The sequence below is a fragment of the Pararge aegeria genome, chromosome 12, assembly GCF_905163445.1.
Source record: "Pararge aegeria chromosome 12, ilParAegt1.1, whole genome shotgun sequence".
Taxonomy (NCBI): Eukaryota; Metazoa; Arthropoda; class Insecta; order Lepidoptera; family Nymphalidae; genus Pararge; species Pararge aegeria.
In genome coordinates, this window is record NC_053191.1 from 15,569,846 (window position 1) to 15,595,732 (window position 25,887).

The 25,887-nt window shown below is 34.2% G+C and overlaps 1 protein-coding gene across 3 annotated transcripts in view; it reads left to right on the top strand.

Moving 5' to 3' along the window:
• Window positions 1-25,887, top strand: part of LOC120627971 (synaptotagmin-7) — a 429,893-nt gene that overhangs the window by 390,783 nt on the left and 13,223 nt on the right. For 2 of the 3 annotated variants that reach the window (XM_039896112.1, XM_039896111.1), the window contains 2 exons: window positions 16,080-16,088; window positions 19,784-19,909. In XM_039896112.1, coding sequence (XP_039752046.1) covers window positions 16,080-16,088; window positions 19,784-19,909 — 135 coding nt within the window. The other variant, XM_039896113.1, reaches the window with a different exon arrangement.

The following is a 25,887-nucleotide window of genomic DNA, read 5'->3' on the forward strand; positions in this document are numbered from 1 at the left end:
CAATGGCTTTACGTGCTCTCCGAAGCAAGGGGATAAGCAACCGCAAATTTCTTACTCCAGGTTAATACTGAGAGAATAACCCAATGGTTATAAATATGAGGTCCGACCACGGAATCAAAATCAGGACTTTGTGATCGGCTTTAAAAAATGTTACACTACAAAGGGATTCGGTGTTAAGAAATCCTAAAAAAACCAATATCTCCTACTCTCAGTCGAATATCTTAAACAGATTTACCCCGTTACCAAAAAAAGTCAGGGCAAAGAACAGTGAGGGTGGGAAAAAATGAAAGATCTTCATATATTAATAGCTATATTTTATATCTTCATAGATAAATATATTTTATAGATTATCCATTCCGTAAATTACGGTCGTTACGCGGACATGTATTTTCCGGTCGACGGTTTTATTATTTGAATGGATAGATGGCGTATGAACGATAACTTATTTCAGGGAATCCATACATATTTATGTATGTCAAGCTGCGGTGTCAAGTACCTATATGTGGTAAAGAGCTGAATTTATTCTCTCATTTTATGTATTTTCACATATTGGTTTATTGAGCTTTTTTATCCAACGATATTTTTTAGTACAAGCTTTCATATTTTAACTTCACTTTTGGGTTAATATTTTGTTCAAAAAACTCCATGAAACTATTATAGAGTTAGTAGCTATTTTGAGAATTAAGATTCAATAATTCTTTATTCATGTAAACCTATCTCAGGCACTTATGAAGCGGTCATACATATGTACTTACATAATTGTTATACGTTAGTCAACTTAAACTAAAAAACTGTATAGCACTCTTTCGAGGTGCTGGAATGTTGTAAACATTAGGTATGGGCAGTGGCGTGCACTTTGTATATGCACAAAAGCGCTGTCTACCCTAACATTTTCACAGAACTGAGGATTTTGTCATTTTATGCCATTTTACTTCTTTTTGCTTTCCCTGGTCAAAATTCCTGTGCACGCCTCTGGCTATGGGAATTACCGTTGGCCGTTGGAAGAATGTGTTTGGGGCGTCTACTGAAAGAAGCAACAAGGATCGAAAGAGTAAATTGTTGCCTCAACAATTTGAGCACGGTCTCAAATCTCAATTTCAATTTGTCGTTTACGGAGCGAAACGTGCTTAGAGGGTATACATTGCCGAAGATCTGTTTGGTGTGGAGTATAAGGTTTCTCCTGCTTTTCGCGGAGTATAGAAAATTAAACTTAATTTTCATAATATATCATGGATTTCCGCAAAGACGCCTGCTTCTATCCAATATTTAAATATTCTTCATCATCATCATCATCATCAACGAATTACCCTCCCACTACAGACCAAGGGACTCCTCTCAGAAATAAAAAGGATTAAAGCCGTAGTACACAACGCTAGCCCAGTGCGAATTGGGAGACTTCACACGACTACAAGAACAAATTCACTGTTGGACGTCTATATATCTACTTCATCTTACTTAACTTGTACCTCAGAGAACAATGTTTTATTTTTTAATATACTACATCCATACACACATCTCCATCTTGCCTCAAAGTATAGAATATTTTCATGAATATTATACATAAATACTTATGATTTAAAAAATACACACCCAGACACTGAAAAACATTCATGTTCATCACACAAACATTTTCCAGTTGTGGGAATCGAACCCATAGCCTTGACAGATATCAGGGTCGCTGCCCACTGCGCCAATCGACAAAACACGAGTACGAGTAACTTATACCAATCTTATGGCCAATAGAAGAACAGCGTTACTGTGGTTACCGCAAATTTATCACTCTGAAATCTATTTCCATTAAACTTATACAGAACCAACTGAGATTAACTAAGTCAACAAGACGTGAGATGTAAATATTATCTTTGCTTTAGCGGCGAAGTTACAAGCGATGAACAACAAATATCAACTTGGTGACAACTTTGAAATAGTCTGCTGAAACGCGGTCGGAAGCGATGGCTAAATAAAATTGCGTTTAGTTTAAACCAACTATTTTGTTGCGTAAATTATTATAATGTTTGTGTAATGAACATAATTGTTTTTCGGTGTCTGAGTGTATATATGTACCTATGTTATTAGTATTTATGTGTATTATATTCATAAAAATATTCATCACCTATCATAGTACCCATAACGCAAGCTACGCTTACTTTGGGGCTAGATGGCGATGTGTGTACTGTCGTAGTAAATTAATTAATTTATTATTTATTTGTATTAACTTTATTTCGTTCAATTTTTTTGAAAATACTTTGATCCTCTATTCTACACTCTTAAAGGTTGTTTAAAAACTTTTAGAGACCTACATTCATCCTAATGCTTTGACTTAAGACATGTTGTACAATCTTGTTCGATAGAATAGTAAAGTAAAAAGTCACTAATAAAATCTTATATCTTTAAACGAGCAATTCTTCGGATTAGAATCGGCTCCAACGATATATATATATATATAGTTCCGAGATTCCAATTATATCTCGGAATCGGCTCCAACGATTTTCATGAAATTTAGTATACAGGGCGGCGATAAATCGATATAGCTAGGATTCATTTTTAGAAAATGTCATTTTATTCCTGTTTTATCGATAAATATATATATATATATTTATTTGGAATCTCGGAATCGGCTCTAACGATTTTCATGAAATTTAGTATACGATAAATCGATCTAGCTAGGATTAATTTATATTGGAATCTCGGGCAAAAACTGCAAAAAATATCCTTTTTGAGAGATTCTAATGCGTGCGATGCGTGAACGGTAAACATTACGCCAAACGACGGATGTATGTAGTAAGTATATCGGATTGGTCGGAATTGGTGTTTCTATAAAGTTCTATAAAACAGTCAACGACAACAAATTGTTTTGTTTTTAAGTCGGCTAATTCGCGGACGAAGTCGCGTGGGTCCGCTAGTCATATTTAAATATGGTAAAACGAGTGCCATAATACGCTAAAGGCAGAACTGCGTAAACATGCCAATGAAAGAAAAATGCTAACGGTAAGTTAAGATCAGGAATTTGATATTTACTGCGAATAAATCTTTTTTAGCATTAAAATTTTCTTTTTCAAGTTCGTTGCAAGTAAATGCTGAAACAACATAGAAATATGAAATCAAATATATTTTGAACTATCCTATAAAGATAGGTAGGCATAGTATATGGATACTAGTAATCTTCGATCCCTTTTGATCTTTTTATATGAAAACACATCTGATATATTGTATTGTTGTATATTCTTATTGGTAGATATATGTTTTTTTCTCATAAACGCTCATGCTTAAACGAGTTCTTCACTATGTTTTATAGCACACTATATCGTTGGTTATTTGCCAATACTTTCTGAAAACAAATCATACTGCATACCATTTAAATTGATTTACGTTACTTTATTACATTTAAGAAATAAAATCACGTTTGAAATTTTCAGTTAAAAGAAAATGACAATATTATTTCCATTTCCGAAAGACATCAATAAAGGTATATGTTTGTTTTTTTAATATGTTGTTTTTACTTTACCTTCGACATTGGGATCGTCGATCTTCGAGTTTGTTACATGGGTAGCTTACTGTTGCCTTTTTTTGCAGAGTCCCTGACCGTAACATAACCAATATCTTTACTCTTAACGCCTCAGAAAAAAAAATGTTTTCTTTTGGTTTATCATATGTAGGTATATGCCAAATATTGTACCTGCATATTTATTTATAACTATGTTGTATTTACACTTTTTTGTGATTTTTATCAGTGGTGTAAAAGTGTATTCACATACTAGGGATACAGAAAAATATGGAGGTACTACGGTACTAGATAATACTAAAACAATAATTCACACACACGTTCAAATGCATACACACACAGTACACAAGTAAATATTATGTCTAATAATTAGCGATGGCCATTTTTGTAGTTTAATTATATTTGAATGAATAATAAAGTAAGAAAGCGGTTATTGCTCCGTGGGTAGAAAATCGGTTTTACTTTCACAGTGCCAAGTTCGAATCCCAGCACGCACCTCTAAGTTTTCTAAGTTATGTGCGTTTAACCAATTAAAATATCACTTGCTGCAAGTTGCAACAGTGAAGGCAATCGTGAGGATACCTGCATGCCTGAGAGTTCTCCCTAATGTTCTAAAAGGGTGTGTAAGTCCACCAATCCGTACTGGATCAGCGTGTTGGACTACGTCAATTATTACTATGAGTAATATAAAAATTAACAGGTGCGTGCCGGGATCTTACCTAACACAGCTCTTTTAATATAATTGAGTAAATAAAATAATAGTAGATTATGAATCTAGTTTAGTTACATTGCATTTTACTGTTGAGGAATCAAATAAAAAAGTAATCTGTATTAAAAGTGGTCCTACTTCATACATATTACTTGCAGTGAGGTAGAAACTAAACTTAATCGGGTCATCATAAATAAAGCACAAGTACGGTAATTTTAAATAAAACACGCGTGTCTAATATCTCTGATTATGAGACTTATGTCGATGGTATAAGGTTCTCGCTACGAGCAAGTGTGAGGAAAACAATAATTACAAATACCTTCGATTGCGAGCTTGCTTTATCTTACGGTTAAAAACTATTGAATAAAACCCAGTCACGTTAAGAGCTCGATCAATTATTCATGAATGGGAATACTGAACCATTTCGCTTGATGGAAATAATGAATTTCCACAGTGCGCCACTATTCAATTTATTGGACTCCTTGATCTACCACCATTTAAGTAGTTTCTCTCTGACGGTTATTTATGAACGTCTTGAACATCTCATTGGGATTCTTGAATACTTTATCTTGATCGTAGTATTTTCATTTCGACGGCCGATTGGCTCGGGAGGCTGTGACCCTGCTTTCTGAGTCCAAGGCAATGGGTCAGATTCCCACAACTGGAATATGTTTGTGTGATGATCATTAATGTTTTTCAGTGTCTGTATGTTTATCTTTAAGTATATCATAAGTGTATATGAATAATATTTATAAAAATATTCATCAGTTATTTTAGATGGCGATATGTGTTTTATCGTAATATATTTATTATTTTATTATTTCTTGTGAAGCGTTGATAGCCCAGTGGGTGGGTTTTCGACTTTATTTTCGGGAGGCCGAGTTCGAATCCCATCACGCACTTTTCAAAATTATGGGCGTTATTTTTAAGCAATTTAAATATCACTTGCTTCAACGGTGTAGGAAAACATCGCGAGGAAACCGGCATGCCTGATAGTTCTTTTTGATATTCTCAAAGGCGGGTCGAATCCACCAATCCGCACTGGGCCAGCGTGGAGGACTACGGCCTAAACCCTTATCATTGATGTTGTCGCACTTCTGGTTGCCGCTGTTTCCGAACGGGAACGGTGGCGCCACGTGACAACTATAGCGAAGTTTTACGAATGCCACCGAAGCGCCATTATGAAAAACAAGGATTTGAGATCAGAGGGTCGTGAGGTTAAATACTTTTTGCGGAACGGACGTCTGGCAGGCAAGAAATATGCTTGTCAGGCGGAAAAGAGTGACAGAGCAGAATTATTGGACAAGCGAGTAATATGAGATATACTTTCCAAAGAATGTAAAGGTATTGTTCTAATGTAAGGTTTGGTGATAGTAAATGTAAATGCTTATACGATGATAATCAATGTGTACTCTTTTATTATGATGATTATTACTCGTTGTTATGATGATGAGTGCTGCTAGATGAGTTTGAAAGAACGTTATTATATTAATACTTACTGATTGCAGATATATATATATTTAAAAAAAAAATATTAATACATTTGATGAATTTCTTAACGACGAGGCTGCTTGGAAGCAGACTCAGCTCTCATCTCTCACAAGATAGTGAATTTAAAAGATTGTAAACTATAACATGATGTTGAAAAATGGCAATCTGCTGAGTTTCTTGCCGGCTCTTCTCCGGTGGTAGAGTCACTACAAACAGACTGACTTGACGTTTCAAAATGCTTATAAACTGGGCCTACTTGAAATTAATGAATTTAGTTTTTTTTTTGAATTTTTGAATAATCTATGTAAATGAAATGAAATGAAAATAAATTTTATTGTACACCAAACACAATGAAAATATCTATATATTAATACGTGAAGCAAAAACTTTGTGTTTTTACGAAAATTGCGGGGATGGAGATGTATACAATTTCACACTTTAGGTCATATAGATAAGGTGCAGACTGCTATTTACATTCATCTCACAAAACTATATTAAATCAATAAAAACAACATTACACAAAATACACCATGTATTTGACACACACGCATATAATGTACTTTATCATTTTTTTAATTATTTTTATCTTCATTTAAATTTAAGTTATAAATATAACCTAAAATAAACTATTTAAAACTAAATAAAATCTAAAACGTCCTCGAAACCACCGCAGCTAGGCACAGTTCCTACGATGCTGGCAGCATTGCCCCTTTGGATGGCCAAACTAATTCGTTGCCCGCTCTAGAATCACCGGTTCCGGTCAAACCCTTTTCGATAATTCTTTGAAAAGAGCTCTTGCCTCCGGGCCCCACGGTCCCAAAGTCTCTACTCCAAGAGGCACAAAAATGAAGCTGCTATCCAGGTAATCATATTTACGGCTCTTGGCCTTCTCGGCACTGGTAACAACTATAAATTTTTTTTTGTTATAAATTGAAATTAAAATCCAATTTGTTTATTACTCGGAGTTGGCGGTAGTTCGAGAAATAAAGAAATTGAAAAGAAATATTTTAAAATAAGAAGTTGCAAATTGCAACGTTGCGTACTGAAACTCCCCTTCCACAATGAGAGTTGAGACGGGTCTTTTCCCACAACAAGGACCTCTTCTAATCGTGGGTGGGGGGCCGTGCCCTGCAGTGGACCGATAATGGTTAGAATGTTGATATGGTAAGTACTGAAATTGTATCTGGTCAATTCAGTAGCTCAGTAGGTATTAGTAGTATTTCCTGTTATTATTGCTGACTAAAACATGAGCTTTGTAACAAACATAATATGCTTGTATTATCAGATGTACGCGTCTGTACACAGGAATGAATAATTTAATATCATTCCCGTTTGCGTTTGAGTAATGGGAGTTCCAGGGAAAATGAGCTAGCAATTATGTAAATATGAGATGTTCAAATCGAGTTGCGCAAATGTTTGTGACGCCATTTGAGGCAGGCCCTGGGTGGCCCCAAACTAATTAGATTCATGTTATAATTCACCATCTATATACCTTGGGTTACCTTTTCACCTAGAATTGTAGGAAGGTTTCAAATTTTATTTCTTTCTATCTCCCATAACGTTTTAAACTCTATTTGAATTGGATAAGGATGATATTTAATTAAAATTTATTCGCACTGTTTGATTATCGTTCTGCACAAACCCTTGTGAGCTCAGATAATCTAAAAAAGGTGAGGCACCTATTTGATAAATTGTAGTTGAATCGGTAAACTAAGATTATCTCGTAAATACACTTTGCAACATGCAAGCTACTTTTCACTAGTGCATATCGTTTTACACAAGGATTATGGGGAATTATGTGTGGTATTGTCTGAACGGGATTATTAGTCTGTAATAAAACTATCAATGGGAATTGAAAGATTCTTATTTATTTTTAACAGAAAGCGAAAATACCAAGTTCATAGATTGTAAAATATCAAACCAGTAAGGGGTAGAATGTAAAAAATCTTTCTTGTAACACCTCTACGGTGCTTAGCTTTAGTTTTAATTTTTGAGTACAGCCAGGGCAAAGCAATTTATAGTTATAGATGAAAAAAATATTAACAACGTGCTTCAACCCTGTAAGGCGGGCGATGCGTCGCGGTTAGTTAGAGTTTGTGTAGTATAAATGTTGATAAGCTCGCCGTCGCAATCACTGAAAACGGCTAGTAGCAAATGAAACTTATTAGCAGAAAATACTCTCAAGAAAATAACGCAAAACCAAACAATAGAATAATTGGGTCCCTTTTACTAAACTGCCATAATGAAATGGATATAAATTCGAGACAAAATTTAGGTCTATATGATTAATGTAACGCCCTGTTTTTGTTGCAAATGGCCTATATAACTCATATTTCTAATACCGCCTTCCATTAAAACTTCTAAGGGTCCGTCATTAATTTAGTCTTTTTGTATTTTAGGTCTCTACAACATAGAGACGGAAGGCTTTTTTATTTAAAGTAATATTACAAAAGCGCTAGTGTATGTGGTCTCTTTATTCGTTATTTATGTTTGGCTCAACTAAAATAATTTAGCTCAAGGTATGAATTATTTTTATTTGTCCTTTCGTCCATCTTCAGATGCAAGTTTTAAATAAATAAATATTCTACAGCAATTCACACATCGCTATCTAGCCCTAAAGTTAAACGTAGCTCGTGTTATAGGTACTAAGATGACTGATGATTTTTTTGTTTGATTGATATATATAAATACTTATAATACACAGGTAAACACCGAGACACAGAAAAACATTCATGAACACAAACACAAAAACAAACATTTTCCAGTTTTTTTTAATGTTTATAGAAGAGCGCTTGACTGCAATCACACCTAATGGTAACTGATGATGCAGCCTGGAGCGCGCTTGCCTAGAAGATAGGCATCACTCTTGATTTAAAAGTACTCATATTGTAGATACTGGGGAAAATGTAAGCTGGATAGGTATTCCAGATCCTTGCGGTGCGAATCAGAAACGAAAATGCAATGCGCCTCGTACGCGCCCGCGGCCCTCGTACACGTAGGGATGCAGATCCATACGGTGCATCGCGGTTCGATGGTAGCCAGTTGTGGGAATCGAACCCTCAACAGGACTCAAAAAGCAGGTTCGCTGCCCAAGGCGCCAATCGGCCGTCAATCTATAAATATTCCAAATGTTGCACAGATCGGTTAAGCTGTGTAGCCTTGGATCGTTGACAAATGCTATATTTTTAAATGCCTTAGTAATATTTAACCTGATTTTACGCCGGGTAAAAACTCCGGGTAAAGAAAAATTCATAATCACATTTAAAGTTTTAGTATGGATAGATACCAGTTGTGTTTATTATATTTTAATATCTCTGGAGAATTAAGTTCTGCCCAAAAAGTTCCAAGTATCAGCATAATTACATGTACTGTCTAGGAATTATTATATTATAAGGCAATTGTGAACTTAATTACAGCCTGTCCCGCATATAAACAAGTAATTAATACCTTAGCGACTGAAATACGTAACCTTATATGTACCGTAGATAGAATAACTTTGTATATAGAGGCAGAAATTCGGAGGTCCGAATTTAACCTTCATTTATGTCATACCATACAAATATCATATCATAAAAGCGTAAATTTATTGATTTTATTTTTTATTTATTGTTATAATTTTTATTTCTTTCACATTTGTTTTATGAATATAACCCAAATAATCTATGTAAAACTATTGCCCCTTTGGATGGCCAAACTTATTCGTTCGTTTTATTTATTTATACTCTTTATTTGTACACAACTCAGAAAGACGAGAAAAAAAAGAACAAACAGATGAAGAATGAAGGAGGAAACAAAAGGTGACCTTAAGTAGCGATCTCTGCCAGGCAAAGTTAGGAAAACTAAAAAGAAAAACGATTATATATTACATTTAGGAAATGTTGCCTACAAAAAATTATCCTGGAATCCTCCCGGCAATTCACCATCAGTTCCTTAATAATATTGTGACGAGCCCAAATTGCTTGCCTATTATAATCGAAGCGCAACCCGTGTAATGTTTAGTATTGTATAGTTCCCTCGATTTTTCAGGGGTCCTTACAATAGATCTTCACCAAATTAAAATGGGTACCTCTGAGGTATTGGATAAATGAATCATCAAAATCGACTTATAATTGGCGGTGTAATCGCTTAACAAATAACTAAGAAAACCTTACTGAAAATTTGCGATAAAGGTAACTTACTTTCCGTAGAATTAAACTTTACCTAATCGTGTACCTTCAGCGGATTACTATTTAGTCATAAATATGGACTAGAATAAAATATATTTATCTCTCAGAATAACTTAATAGATTTTATAGAAAATGAATTTTATTAGAAAATGGAACTAGAAAACTCAGTAGAAATGAATCTCTGGAATCCCGACCCCTAAACTATGAAATCCGCATCTTAGAGGAACTGTATCTTCCCAAACCTTAATGATGTTGACCTAATTTCATGCAGATATACAATATAGTATATCTTGTTGAAATCATATTAAAGAATAAGAACTTATGTAAACACAGAAGAACATATGTTTGTCAAAAGTCTATTGTTTATTTAAAATTAAAATTCAATTAGGCCTAGCTTATAAGCACTTTTGAAACGTCAAGTCAGTCCGTTTGCCATGTCTCTTCTACCGGTTCGAAAGGCAAATTCTACTGAGAGGATTCGGCAAGAAACTCAGTAGATTGCTCTTTTATAACCTAATGTTACTGTTTAACAAGTTTTAAAATATTTCTATCATGTGAGATCAGTCTAAATTTATTTAGATTTTTTATTCTAGATCAGCCCAACCCAGTATTTTATGAATTAAATATACGTATAAAAGGCGTTTAGTGTAATTAACTAACTTTTAAAGCGTATATACAAATTTTTACATTGTAGTGAGGTGATGTAGATAACAGCAGTCTGCTGTACACTTAAAAAGTTAAAACATATTAGGCTTCAGTTACGAGGGTGCCCTGATCCAAGTAGAAGCCCACTGTGTGTTCTCTTTATCATAACATCACGCATTGTCATTTAAAAATGTAGTTTTTACCTACATCCCGAATCGATCATGTGGTCCGGGGTTTGATGTCCGGGTTAGGATTGTAGTTGTTCTTATTAGTTTTTCTGTTTAGAAATGCTCAGATTGAGAAATGACTACGCCTCCATGACTCCAACAGCACGTTAAACTGTCCTTTATTATAATTGTCATAAAAATGTGATGAAAATCAAGCCCGCTAACCCATAATAGAATAGCTTGGTGGGTCTATGGTTCAAAAATCTCTTTCCTATGAGAGAGTTTGGCATCCGAAAACTGCTGATAATAGATAGATAAATTGTAAACATTCCTCTTTTCTTCAAGAACTAATTATGGCGTCTCTGCAAGGAGGGGACTGAACAAAGGCTTTTTGAATTTAGAACGCCTTTTCACTGTTGCGCGACCAGTATTACCACAGAGTAATGATCATAAGTCATTATGATGTCCGACGGAGCCGTGAATAAAGAGCAATTGAGTGGGCTGGAGCGGGAAACCCAGAAGGATCCGCTTGGGCTTCAGTAGTAAGGTACCTATATATACTCTGCGTACTGTTGTGACGCTATCTAGACGACTCCGGCGTTTAACACTAGATCAAAGGCGTCATAATACTGTATCTCTTATTTGAATTAATGCACACACTTTTACGGTATTTGTACATTATAGAGAAAAACCATAAACAATTTATAATTTTTGGGAGTTTATCGCTACATAGCAATCTCTTTCAGCCAACCTAAGACGTAAATATTTTTCTTAAAGAAATTTCCAATTAACTGTAATGACTTGAAATAAATATTTTCAAGTCCCAAGTAAAATGAGTAAAAAGTAAGTGTACCTATCTTGCTACTATGGCGAATGATACACAAAATATACTTGATCATCATCATCATCAGACCGCATGCGTCCACTGGTGGACATAGGCCTCTGCCTTTCTCATCCAGTCGCGTCCAGCTACCTTTTAAGGGCATCTGTCTATCTGGATGAGGGTCGTCCCACACTGAGCCTTTGGTCTGTGGTCTTCACTCCAGAACATGTAAGCCCCAACGGTCATCGGTTCTACGACATAAATGACCCAATGACAATCTTATTCTTAATAGTGTACCCCAACTATTCGTTTTTCTTTTTAGTTTTCCTAATCCTTGCCTGGCCTCTGCCATCATCAAATTCAAATTCAAATTCAAAATTTCTTTATTCATGTAGGCCTATCACAGGCACTTATGAAGCGTTCATACATATTTGTTTACATAATTGTAACGGGATGGTGATAACTTCGTTCGCCAACTTAAATCTAAAGCTACGAGGGTTCCAAACGCGCTATGGTCTAAATAGAGCCCACAACAAACTTAGCCGGGTAAATTTATTTTTTTGTTATCACCATCTTCCAGTAAATTTATATTAAGCTATGAAGCTAGAGCAATTCACACCCAAGCTTTTTTATCGTTTAAATAATCCTTAATATTAGAATAGGATTTTTTTTTCTCATCAAATAAATCATTCAAAGAGATCGCTATATGCCTTTTGTATCCTGCTTCATTCTTCATGTGTTTGTTCTTTTTTTTCTCGTTTTTCTGAGTGGTGTACAAATAAAGAGTATCAATAAATAAATAAATAATTTTAGACTGCATCAACACTTATCACCTGGTAAGATCGCAATCAAGAGTTAAAAAAGTGGAATAAAAATTTTTTTAAATGTAACAAGTTATTATAGTAAGAAGTTGATATCTACCTAATTTTACTATTAAAACTGAAACTAAATGGATTAATCTTAAATATAAAAATAAATAGCCTAATTGAATAGATTTGTATACTTAAAAAATTTTGCACGCCTTTATGGCAAAACATGTTTGGATCAATTTTATTTTGTAACTATTTACCATATATTATGTAACCCATGTTTAATGCAAATAAATGAAATTATTATTATTATTATTATTATTATATACTATTTAAGTTGAACATCGTTAGTTATCGAAAAGAGTACAAGCAAAATGTTTTGCGCGCCTCACTCGGGTTTCTTTATTAGTAAAAAGCTTACCAAAAGGGATTTATTTTTTGTTTACGCCGCTGTGGAAACGTCTATAAAATGCCGTTTCCCTCATTTACCCGTTTATTGACGTCTCCTGAATTATTTATTACAGGGCTGAGCTCAAAATCAATCGCGAAACGTCTGAAGAATATTGCTTAGAACTTTTTTATTGGAACACTAACTTACTTTTAACTGCGGGTCGGTCTTTGTATTATCCTAGATACGTTAATATGTACTTCCAAATGCCTTACATTCACTTATTGCATTGTTTCTTATGATCTTATTCATTTATCCTTAACCTATTAGAGTCCTGCAGCTGGGTACCGGCGTCCTATCCCACAGAAGAGATGTTTTTAGAGCACAGGACCCCCCATGCTTCTTCGATACGGCTTGTCGGGCTATAATTATATTAATAATAGCGGTTTAAATATGAAATTGCCGCCGTTTTAAAAGAGTATACCCTAACGAACAAAAATAATAGTAGGCAAACGGGCGTAAAATTAATAATTCTACGCTTTGGCAAGTAGGACGAAAGAGTAACAATAAATAGCTTCTCAATTCGTCTCGACACATAAACAAAAATAGAACCATATTAAAATCGATCCTGTTGTTTATTTAAAAAATATATTAAAGTGGTGATAGCCCAGTGGGGGGTGAGTTCGAATCCCACGCACCTCTAACTTTTGTAACTTATGTGCGTTCTAAGCAATTAAAATATCACTTGCTCCAACGGTAAAGGAAATATATTAGTACTAGATGTGCCCTGCGGCTTCGCCCGCGTAACTTTGGGAGGCAGCGTACTGCTACATAGTCTACACCTATAATATATGAGATTTTAAGTTTTGTTTACTAACATTTTTTTATCTTACGTAAGTTTTTTTTTCAATTTAAAGTATACTATATTAATACCTCCAAGAATATGTATAAAAAGTTTCATGAAGATCGGTTCAGTAGTTTTCGCGTGAAAGCGTTACAAACAAACTTACATTATCATTTATAATATTAGTAGGGATTTATTGTATATAGGCCATATCCCTTAAGATAGATATTACATACAGAACACCTATTCCTTCCTATCTTTATGATTATTTTCGCTGTGTTTACATGTCATTATTATTAATTTTTGTGAATGTCATAGTCCCTTGTTATCGATGTACATATAAGGGTAGAATATTGTACAAGATCATTACTGCATATGGTAAACATGTATATTGTTAGTGTCCTTAATAAATAAAATATATACACAAAAACAAAACACTAAATATAGTTCAGTACAAAAAGGTCATTAATGAAGTTGTCAGTACAACACAAAGACGACAAAGGACTAGAAGTTTTATACGATACACGAGAATCTCGATACAATTTGTTACTTATTAACGAGAGATGACCACAACTCTAGCGGCACAAGGCCATTGTCCACCGTAGTCTTTAAGCTATCTCGCTATTTTAACGCTTCGGTGTTGAAGCATTTTGAGGTAGTTACTACGGTATTACTAAAACGAATACATAAAATGACATTCTCATAGGATTGTCTGTTCGAGTAGCACTATTCATTTAGCACTATTAATTAATTATTCTTAAATTTAAAAATAAAACCGACTTCAACATAGAATTTTTTATACTCATGATAACTTTGAAATGAATTAAAAAGTATTTTAATGGTACTAATATACTCTTGATGATAAAATTGTTTATTTGAATAAGGATCATTTATTCTGCGATACGAGTGTAACAAGCTTTTGTTTCTACAGGCGATCTAATTAAATTTCAGAACACAAACGTAATATAAATATTTCCTCATGAACTTTTTTGTGGGTAATAATGAGTACTTTAAACATGTAGTACTTATTTTATTTATCATCAATACGTTTTTCAGCGCATGCCAAATAATGAACTAGGCAAAATTTGCTACTTTGGGTTACAATATTGTTGATTGTTTTAAAAAAGCTCGATCGTTTTCGATAAAATTTAAATGGGACCACCCGGAAACTATGCCTATATATGTATTAAAATACTATGGGTTTCATAAGAAGAAGATGCTCGGAGTATTCATCAGTAGCCTATCACAGGCTACTGATGGTCACAGGTTGGAATTGGCCATAATCACGGGTCGGGTTGGTGATCGTAGTGGTATTAGTAACACAAAAACACTGCTGCCCGTTATGTTGTGCTGTCCTTAGTCGAAAGCGTGGCAAGAGGCATGGTGGTGACAACTGTATTCTGATCTGCCGTCATGCTTCCATGCCGTCCTTTAGTCCAGCAGTGGACTAAAGGCTATTTATGACAGCTATCTTCGTTATTTAAAAAATAGCATCGCTTTAGTATCGGAAAACCACCCTTGCTCCTAAAATTGTCTATCGCCATAATATCGTTTATTACAGAAAAAGATTTATCGCTACCAGTATATACTCGGACATTAAGCAGTAATATGTATATATTGAAGTAAAGGTTATTTAATATTCTCAAAACGTTTGTTTGGCTCCTAAGGATCGCAGCCTTATGTTAAAAAGCCTATAAACTTTCTCGAGACATTGGCTACTGACTAAATCAGACTGATATTTCTTTAGTTCAGCGTGTTCTTACAAATTAATTGTTATCTTACATTCTGCATCCCGAAGCAACCCAAAACTTATCTTAGTCTTAAAATTATAGATTTTAACAATATCCTAATAGTTTAATTAGGTTTTACGGCTCGTTTTTAATATTCGTTGTTTTGACGACCTCCCTGGTGCAGCAATGAGCGTTATATGGGATGGGAATTCGATCCGTGGCAGAGGTGATTTAGAATTTATAATTTCTAAGTAAGGGAGGCTTCGGTCGTGGCTAGTTATCACCCTACCGAAGAGGGCGTGCCACCATTACGCTATTTAACGTTCCGGTACGATGATGTGGGTGTGAGTTAAACAACAATTTCCAAAGAGGTTAGCCCGTTACCATCTCAAACTGCGTTAGCTTTGACAACCAGGTGAGATTTCAGTGAACAATTGTTTTTCATTAACTATTTTCCATGTTTGAAATATATGTTATTTACCTTAGAAGTTTTCTAATATATATAAATCTTATATCTGTACCGGTTTGTGTTATTCACGAGGATTATGGAGATTATATTGGTAAATCACGATCAACCAATAATGACGTTAAATAATAACAAATATTATAATGAGACATGCACGCACTCATATTCAGTTTGTCGCGATTGTCCGTAGAAATAAGTGTTTTTGAAAAGTGAAAAGTGTAAATTTAAGATTATTAGGAATCTATCCCTTTCTAGCTTTTATACCTCCTTTTTTTATAGTTTATAAACATTTCTAAACTGTGGATTCTTTTTCCATGCTATCTTCTTCAAACATGGTAGGTAGAAGAGGTTGTATACGGAAAAAATAGATAAAACTATGAAAATAAAAAATAAAAATAGAGTGAAGCTTTTTATAATTTTCTTTGAAGATTTTTTAATAACACAAAAATGCTTATGATTTCAAGCTACATAGATTTAGAGCTTGCTTTCAAGTTTTATCAGTTTTCAAATAGCAAAAGAATGCTTTAGCGTAACTTAAAGCTAACACAATAAACACCTTGATAGAACTGGAGTGAAAATACTTAAATATCTCACATTTTCACAGATAAAAAGATAACTAAAACAATACGTATAACGTTATTTCACTCAAATTAGTTCTAGTTTTGCATCTATTTAGTATTAAATAGCACAAATCACAATGGCCTTGCAAAAACCTACCTTTAAGTAGGCAAATCTTATAGGGGTATAACCATAATGACAATAGATAAATTAATCATACTTTAAAATACTTTAAAATCTAACATTAATATACGAGTAGCACAGAGCACCAAGATTTTGGAATGTTAACGCAACTATCGTAATTTTCACAGTGAACATATTTCAAATGCATAATCATATTTCAAGTTGAATCATTTTTCAAATTTTATATTGTACTTTTAATCACAATTAGAAAACTACAAGTTAATATATAAATATTCGCACATCTTTTACCTATAATGCAATAGCACCCAATTAATAATTTATTAATTTTATAACAGGTGAACAAATTTTCAATTTCAAACGATTTCCGTCGTGAAAACCAACAGAGAAAATGTTAATCTTTATCAAAGGTTAAAGCACAATGTACAAAAGAGACATTCTCCGTCATAATTATTATCAGCTTAAGAGATTGTGCTCCCAAATTTCAAATTCAGGCCGGAATTTTATAGGCAAATGGACATAAATTGTAGCTATTAAAACCCCTAATCGGTCCGCGTGGTTCCAGATAAATGAGCTCTTAAATTGTATTTTATTTGCAATTCGAGGTGTAATTTTAAATTTCCATCTTTTTAATGAGTAAATGCTGAGCTTATTTAGGTTTGTCGGAAAGTTTTTCAATATTTTTCACTTTAAATTGTTGATTAAAAGTTAAATGTAACATTCAGTTAAATACAAGCAAGCATTCAGCATAATCTGAGCAAGAAATTTCCTTTCAGCCTTATCTTAACGTTCAGAAAGAAGTACATTTTACAAAGAGATTTCCTGAAAAAATTCAGGGTAAATAATACTTTTTAATACTGCGCTTTCTACATCTGTAATTGATATGCATTTACTGATAAAATATGCCGTTTTAAAAATGTATCTGCGCACAATTATTTATTATCTATGGAACTCTATTTTCAAATAGTTAACTATTAGGAAGAATTGTGTAGTGACGGTTAAATTCATTCGGCAAATAAAAGGGCAAATAAAAACATGTCTTATTATATTTATATCAATGAACCAAAAACTAAGCTTTGACATTATCGCATTAATTTGTTTTTAACTACACTTTGTCAATTGTTTCTCACAATAGTGTTTTGTTTTCATTCTATAAATATCTTTCAAAATGATCTTTCACTAAATTTTACGAAAACGTTAAATTAAATAATAATAAATTAATAACTCCTGCTTAAGTTATTCAGCAATTATTATTGTTAACTATTGTTACTAATGATACAAGTTTGATAGATAGAGAAATTTATAATTATTCTGGAAGGGTATTTCATTTTCATTTTCATGTTGAATACTTAATTATTGTTAACTCGATGACACAGCAACTTTTGCCTGTGTAAGTTAGAATGGCAATTAAAAGTGCTTTGTAATTTTCACTAGAAATAATATTTTATAATTAATTTTTACTTTTACTACCAGATGAATAGAGTAAATGTTTAAATTGAAATTCGAGTACATCGGTTTTTGAATTTACTTTTAACACCACAAAAAGTACATAAAAAAAGAAAAGTATAACAAAACAACGTATAGAATTTGGCGGCCTTAACGGACAGCGGATTTCTTCCAGGCAACCAATGGCAAAGAAGACATATCTGAATTTTTTTTTACCCATTAAATAAAGTATTACCCAATGAATAAAATTTCGCAAGCGAATTCGATTATTGTGACATTTTTGAAAGGTTTGATTTACACTTCCATTTTACATAATATCTAATTCATATGCCAAAACTCACAAGTTAGATACTGATTTAAATAATCGTATTACGATTTCCATTGAGTTCAGAACATTTTGTATATAAATAGTAGTAAACGATATTCATACATACGTAGATTAGCCTAGCTTAGCATATTAAACAAAAAGTTTATTTACCAAGAATTTATAATAATATTTGCATATAACACGAAGTAGTGCTGAAATCTCTCATTTTAATATGAAACTACATTAGTATTAAAATACCAATTGTAAAGGAGTTTTGTTTGGAGGATTGTTTGTCAACCTCGACTAACCAGGTTGACAAACGAAAATTTCGTACCACAACTTTTGTACCTAGAAGATTATTATAGCAATAGATGCATGAATTCAAATGACGTAATAAATCTACTAGATACAAGATATTTTGTATACAAAGTAGCCTAAATTGTTGCTTTGTATTGCAGTACATGGCCACAAGGATCATTTTGACAATTTTGGTAAAACAGTACTTACCTACAAAGTATATTATTTTCTTACTAACTAACCGCATACGAGAAAGCCTTATTAGTTAGAAACATAATTAATATAGTCTGTATTAATAAATACCGTGTAAGATACATTTGACATAAATCACTTAATAGTACATTACATCCTCTAACATATTTATATATATGTACATTGTACATACTCGTATATATTGACAACTTTCAGAAACAAACAATTTTTCATTTATTTCTATTGTATCAATTTTTTTTTTGATATAGTATTGCAGGTACTTAATATTAATTTTTATTTCATTTACTTTTTAATGTACTACAGGTGACATTTTAAATTAATGCAATTTAGCATTACAGCTATTTATTAATACAGTTTATGCCGTTCTGCTATTTTTGCATCGTGATTTCCCAAAATAAAAAGCTAATTTCGATGCTAAAAATTTTGATGCAAAAATAAAACAGTAATATGGCTACCATAAAAGTAAATATCATTCTCCTTTAAGGTATACCGTAACTCAGCATATTATATTTATTATAAATAAAAAATCAATAAATTACGATTTCACCGCAAATTTTTGTGGATGGACTCCTCTGTAGATTTACGACTATGCCTTGAAAGGATCTTTTGACTTTTTATAAAAAAAAACATATTATAATAGACAGAACAAAGACCATAGTTCATGACGACAAATATTTCTCGACGCACTTGAATATTTTTCAATAGATAATTTGCTTCTAAGTGCGAGATCAAACGAGCGGTCAGTAAACCCACTGTTCGCTCACACAAAAAATTATCTAATTATTAATGGCTACTTAATTTAGTTTTCTCATACCGTTCTCACGTATTACTAAAGTGAGCTTTTTCACGAATGAAACTCCAATCATTATTTCGTTCTTAAAATAAATTGAGTACAAAAAACGCTTTTTAAGTTCTAGGACTCGAATACCCTAAGCAGCTTTATACGCCAGCTTAATATTTAGAAATATTGGTCGTCTCCCATTAAATTGTGTTAACTTTAATTGCCTATAAATCATAGGCGCGTTGTAAATGCGCCTAGTAAATCGTTCACCGCTCTGGCTAACAGATGGCGTTCCTTCAGAACCGGTCGATATCTCTGGTGGACATGTACATCGACAACTCGGAGCCCTCGGAGAACGTGGGGCAAATACACTTCTCGCTGGAGTACGATTTCCAGAACACGACGCTTATTTTGAGGATCATACAAGTAAGTGCAAATGTACTAAAACTTAATAATTATTTGTGTCTTAGCTTTGGTTAGTTTTACAGTTTTGTAAATCCTATGGAAACCTTTAGCTTCTCGGGATAAAAGGTATTCTATGCCCATAACCAGGATGCCAGCTCTCTTATCGCAAAATTTCGCCGAGATCAGTTTAAATTTGCAGCTGTGCATAGGTAACAAAAGCTTTTAGTAAATCCTTCGGGAACGTTATTAAAAATACATTTACAAGTTACCCCGAAATAAAAGTATTTTATATCCATCTCCAGGCTGAAGCTTTAAATGTGCAAAATTTCATCAATGTCGTTGCAATGGTTGAGCCGAACATATGTATTAAACAAACAAACAGACATACTTACGCAATAAAAATGTTTGTCTAAATACAGACTGATGCTGCGCAAGGTCACTATTTTCTATGATTGTTAAAACATTGTACATACAACGTGTAACCGAATTACGAAATACTGTTGAAGGGTGCACAAGGATATTTCATAAGGAACCCTATAAAAGTATAAATCAAAGAGCATATTTCCATACAAACGAATTTAAAACATTCTAAGTGTTTACTTATGGCAACCCTATTGAAGATAAAAGAACGACACGCGCATAGTACTTACGCTACGAGACGCGTACATAATAAAGTGGCAGTAGCCACTTGATTTTAATTTTGCAATTGATGTTAGGGCTGTATCTGATTTCTTTCAGTAAAAACTATGGCAGTGGTTTACTCAAAAACTATTAGCGTTCACAGATAAGTCTCAGAGACAGGCTATAATGTACTTCTAAAGCCTCGGTTTTCATTTACACGTTGTATAACATAATAAAATATTATGGTATAAATTTTCATTTCAGGCGTGCTATTTTTTTTTTTAAGTCATTAGGTTTCATTTAAAACTCACAAACCTAAATTATTAATAGATTTCTGTTGGAGAATTGATAACAAACAGTGTAGAAACTTTATGACAATGAAATAAATCTTTTAGAATTTGCCAATTCGGTCCTTAGTAAAAGGAGAAATCGGTAATCTTAAAAAATACATGGCGAAAAGAATCATCATCATCACATCAACCGATAGACCACTGCTGGACATAGGTCTTTTGTAGGGAGTTCCAAGTTCCACGGTTCTGAGCCGCTTGGATCCAGCGGCTACCTGCGACGCGCTTAATGTCGTCTGTGCACCTCGTTGGGGGCCGACCAACGCTGCGCTTACCAGTTCGGGGCTGCCATTCCAGCACCTTGGGACCCCAACGTCCATCCTTTCTCCGAAATATGTGCCCGGCCCATTGCCACTTCAGCTTCACGACTCGTTGAGCTATGTCGGTAACTCTGGTTCTTCTACGAATCTCCACATTTCTGATTTGATCACGTAGAGATACTCTGAGCATAGCTCTCTCCATCGCCCGCTGAGTGACTCTGAGCCTTCTTATGAGGCCCATAGTTAACGACCATGTTTCAGAGCCATAGGTCATCACTGGCAACACGCACTGTTCGAAGACTTTTGTCTTCAGGCACTGAGGGATTGCGAAAAGAATACCTCCTCCTAATTTGACCAATGACATGCCATTATTTATATTCCTATCGAGTGCAGACCTTAATCCCAAAAGAAAGACAGTAGGTATATATAGTTAAACAGATTAAGGTATTAATGATTATGATCGTACTGATCGACTAGCGTATTCTCCAAGGCAAGGAATGGTTCTCGTTAAACGAACCGTCTAATTGCGCCCTAAGGAGAACTCGGTAATATTCAGAGAGTCAGTAAATCTAAAAACAAAAACTATTTAATGCTTTTTTTTTTGTTACGACCCAAGAATCAAAACCGAAACGACATGAGCTAAAGTGGAAATTGCCTGCGAAGTTTTTCTCTGTTTACAGGCGATGGTTTTCTATCCATAACTTCTGACAGTTGGTCGATTCCTAAATAATTACTGTAGAAAAACTTGTCCTCATCATCGATGAAAAGCGATACTACGGGTATGTTTACATGCAGAAATAATAAGGCCGTAATATATATTTACTAGCTGTTGCCCGCGACTTCGAATGATTCGACTTCGCCTACGTATGATTTTGTTTTTGATGTGGCATTAAATTTAGTTGTACATCTTAAAAAAATTTAAAGAATTCAGTATCGCTAAGCCTTAAATGAGGGGTTTGCTACTGTTCGCTGAGGAGTTCTGTCCTCTATCTTCAACAAAGAATATGTGTACAAAGTTTCAGGATGATCGGTTTAGTAGTTTTTGCGTGAAAGCGTAACAAACAAACTTACATTGACATTTATAATATTAGTAGGGATATTATATATATTTATATTAAATTTATATAAAAACCCCTCTTCCGCTTGCGGGGCTTTTGAAGTACCCAAGCAACCGGCGGTCAGGGCTTCAGAGTGTAGAACCTACTCACAGCACGTGGTGTTTCAAGAATTACTTCTTTCTGTATACGAACCTTGATCCAACAAGGGAAAGCTTCTTAAGATATTGGTCGAAGCTTTTCGCGAGAAGACCATTCTTGACTGTAACAACTATCGGAACAATGACTGTTGACTCCACATCGCGGTAATCTCGTGAGCTGGGTCCAAGAAATTTGAGACTCTTTCATATAAAATATAAAAGGCTAAGAAATAATCTCGCTATAAATACAACAATACAAACACATTTACATTTATAGATGTTAATGGAGGTTGAAAGATAGAAGATACTCATATATTTATGAAGTTGTAATTTTAAATCTGGATATCTCTACATAAATTCCTCGATGGCGCAGAACAGCGGATAAAAGTTTGTATTTGAATTTTTTATGTATTACAAATGTGGTGGAGGAAGTCGGGGAAACCGCTAGCTTGCAATAATTAACGCACTGATACACGTATAAAAACTTATGAAATACACGAAACAAATAACGAGCAAATGTCACGAGCTCATAATAAAGCGAACGATCAAAGAAAAAGGTTTTGTATTTCTGATCCAATCTGACATGGTCCGTAAGTGATAAAATCTTAATAAGGTAATATCTACGAATGAGGTCGTAGTTAAGAGTTAATTGAGCTTGAATATAAAGTACTACATAATGTAATACAATAATTATAATTATAATGTTTTAGTAGTTGTCTATTACTTTTTTGGACAGAACTCGTCTGGGGAAGTACTACCACTGTGCTTATTTCTGCTGCCAAGCATTGCTTTATTGCGGTTGCCGTAGCCCATGGGGCTTAAACCTCAGGTTCATCAACCTGACCGGCACTAAGAACGGCACTTTGTATAAAATGAAAAAAATTAAAAATGTTCAAACTAAAACTAATGTTTACAATAAATATAAGCCGTCTAACTGTTCACTTATGGGCATGGTACCCAAAATGCTGGCTCTATTGCCCCTTTGAATTGCTAATTCAAAGTACCAAAAATTACACTTCGGTCACCAGACGTCAAGACCAATTTTTGGGACACGCTGTTTATATTAATTTTAGTTTGTAATTATTATTACTTATAACTTACAGAAACTAGATTATTTCAAAAAAAAAATATGTAAATTTATGATTTCTCATTTTTTCTTCTCATTCTGGGAGGAGACTCGTACCCTGTAGAGGGCCATAAATGGGTTTTTAATAACGATGATGGAAGTTCTTGAGTTGAAACAGTTTTGATATTACGCTGCGCAGTTTTGATTTTCCATGAAACTAAGAGCTATAAATAAAAAGCAAATTATCTTTTATGAACCACTCGCAACTGCCATTGAGGGGGCATAACGCTTTTTCTTACGCGACGATGTTAACCAGTTAACTTCTACCGGAACTTCGATCAAAAAATAGGTACAAAAACATTGATATGTCTGTAACTCTGGTTATTCGCAGATCTTCTCATTCCTAATTTGACCCCGTAGAGTTACTCCACGTATTGCTATCTCCATCGCCCGCTAAGTGACCCAGGGCCTTCTTATCAGACCCATAGTAAGCGACCACGTTTCAGAGCCATAAGTTACTAGCGGTCCCTCGCAACTTCGTCCACGTATAAGTCAACCTTAACAGTTAGACATAATATGCTGTCTCGGACTTTTTTAGAACTTTTAATGGGAAACAACTTTGTCATACATGATTTTAACGAAACGTTAACCGTCTACGCAGCGCACGTAGCGGAAGCTTGCAAAAGGAAAAAAAACTCGGTTTTGAAACATTCTTCATTGTTGCTATGCTCCCATTGGTCTTAGCGTGATAATATATAGCCTATAGCTTTCCTCGGTAAATGGGCTATCTAAACTGAAATAACTTTTCAAACCAAATGTAGTTCCTAAAATCATCGCGTTCAAGTAAAAAAACAAACTTTTCAGCTTTATGTATAAGAGTTTGTAGACTTTGTCCTTCAGGCAAAGAGGGGTTTTGGACGAGAAGATATCACAGATTTTCTCGAACGCTGCCCATCCGAGTTGGAATTGGAATGGAGAATTATACAAGGTCAACAAAAATGATATAAGGCGCGATTGAAGTAAAACTTTATTATTATTTATTGATGAAAGAGTAATATGTTCCTGGGACTCCGCCATTTCATTTAATACTCACTATTTCATTTTATATTCTATTTAAAATTCATTAATATCACTTTCACATATTAAATAAAAAAACCTGATGGATTATGATATTTGCCATTAGCTGGCGTATATGTCAAGAAGTGTGGAGTATATTAAATATACTTACAACCAATCCAAATTTTTATTTTTAAATAGCGGAAACTACACACTACTAAGTACACTCTGACGTATGACGACGCCTGACGACGCGCCAAACGACACGATGACGTCTGACGCGTTACTATCGTCAGAAAAAAAAACAGACTTACTCCCTAGTCGCGCCTTAAGAAGTTTTACTTAAAAAAATATACTAGCACAGTTAACAATGTATAATTAGCAAAGGAGAACACCTAAATATTTAATTATGAGTTTTAATTAAAATGTAATTCACTGCTCAATCAGCAATGTTAATTAGACTGCCAAGATATTTAAGCATTCAGAAATAAAACGCTTAAATGTATTTCTTGCTCTTGAATTTGCCTACTTTGAAATTATGAAACATAGTTTTATATATATTTGTATGTAGTTATTAGTATGTATTTTTTTTTAATTATGCACAACCTGCAGTCTATATTATCCTTTTGTTTTCCCAATCCTAAGGTTGCCTGGCAGAGATCGCGACCAAGCGATAAGGCCGCCTTTTCTATTCTGCATCTGTCTTTGTTTTTTTATTCTTCTTCTGTTTTTTGTGTGCAAATAAAGAGTATCAACAATAATAATAATAAATATAATTGTTTAGAAAATCAGGATCTGGAATCGCTAGATAAGAGTCGGAATTCGTTACTTTAGCCCGCCAAACTGGATTAAAATAGCGTGGTGGAACTACAATGCAGCTTTTTGGTTAGGCGTTGTGGATTTGAGAGGGAGGTCTCGGGTTCAATCTCTAGCACGGGAAATTTGCGAATTCAAACAGCATTGTAAATGGGCATCGAGTACAAAATAAAGCACGACGCCGGTCGGCCTCAAAGTCTTGTTTTATTTGGTTGCGCCATTTATGAGGCAGGCTTTGCCATTTGTGCATGTACATCACATTACACTGGTATGCCACTTTAAATGGTTTTAAGAAAAAGCACGGCGAAAACATTCCGGCACGATTTAAAAAGAAAGCCTTTACTTGACTTGATCTTTTTACGTTCCTGGGTCTGTCGGCGTCGTTATTTGCCCGAAACCGTCCGTTATACGTGTGTGTAGGTGTGTGTGTGTTATAAGTTCGTGGCTCCCCACTGGATCACTCCAGCCAGCCGAGCTCACTCAAACACCTTAGCAGGCCGCCCAGATCACCGAGTGCTTCATGGAGTGTTACTGATGAGCCAAAGTTTTTCTGCTACTCCACTAAGCATTACGTGTTTCGGTGTTTTCTCTATCTCCATGCATGCTCTGCATAGAGGACTGACTGTGATACCTAAAAT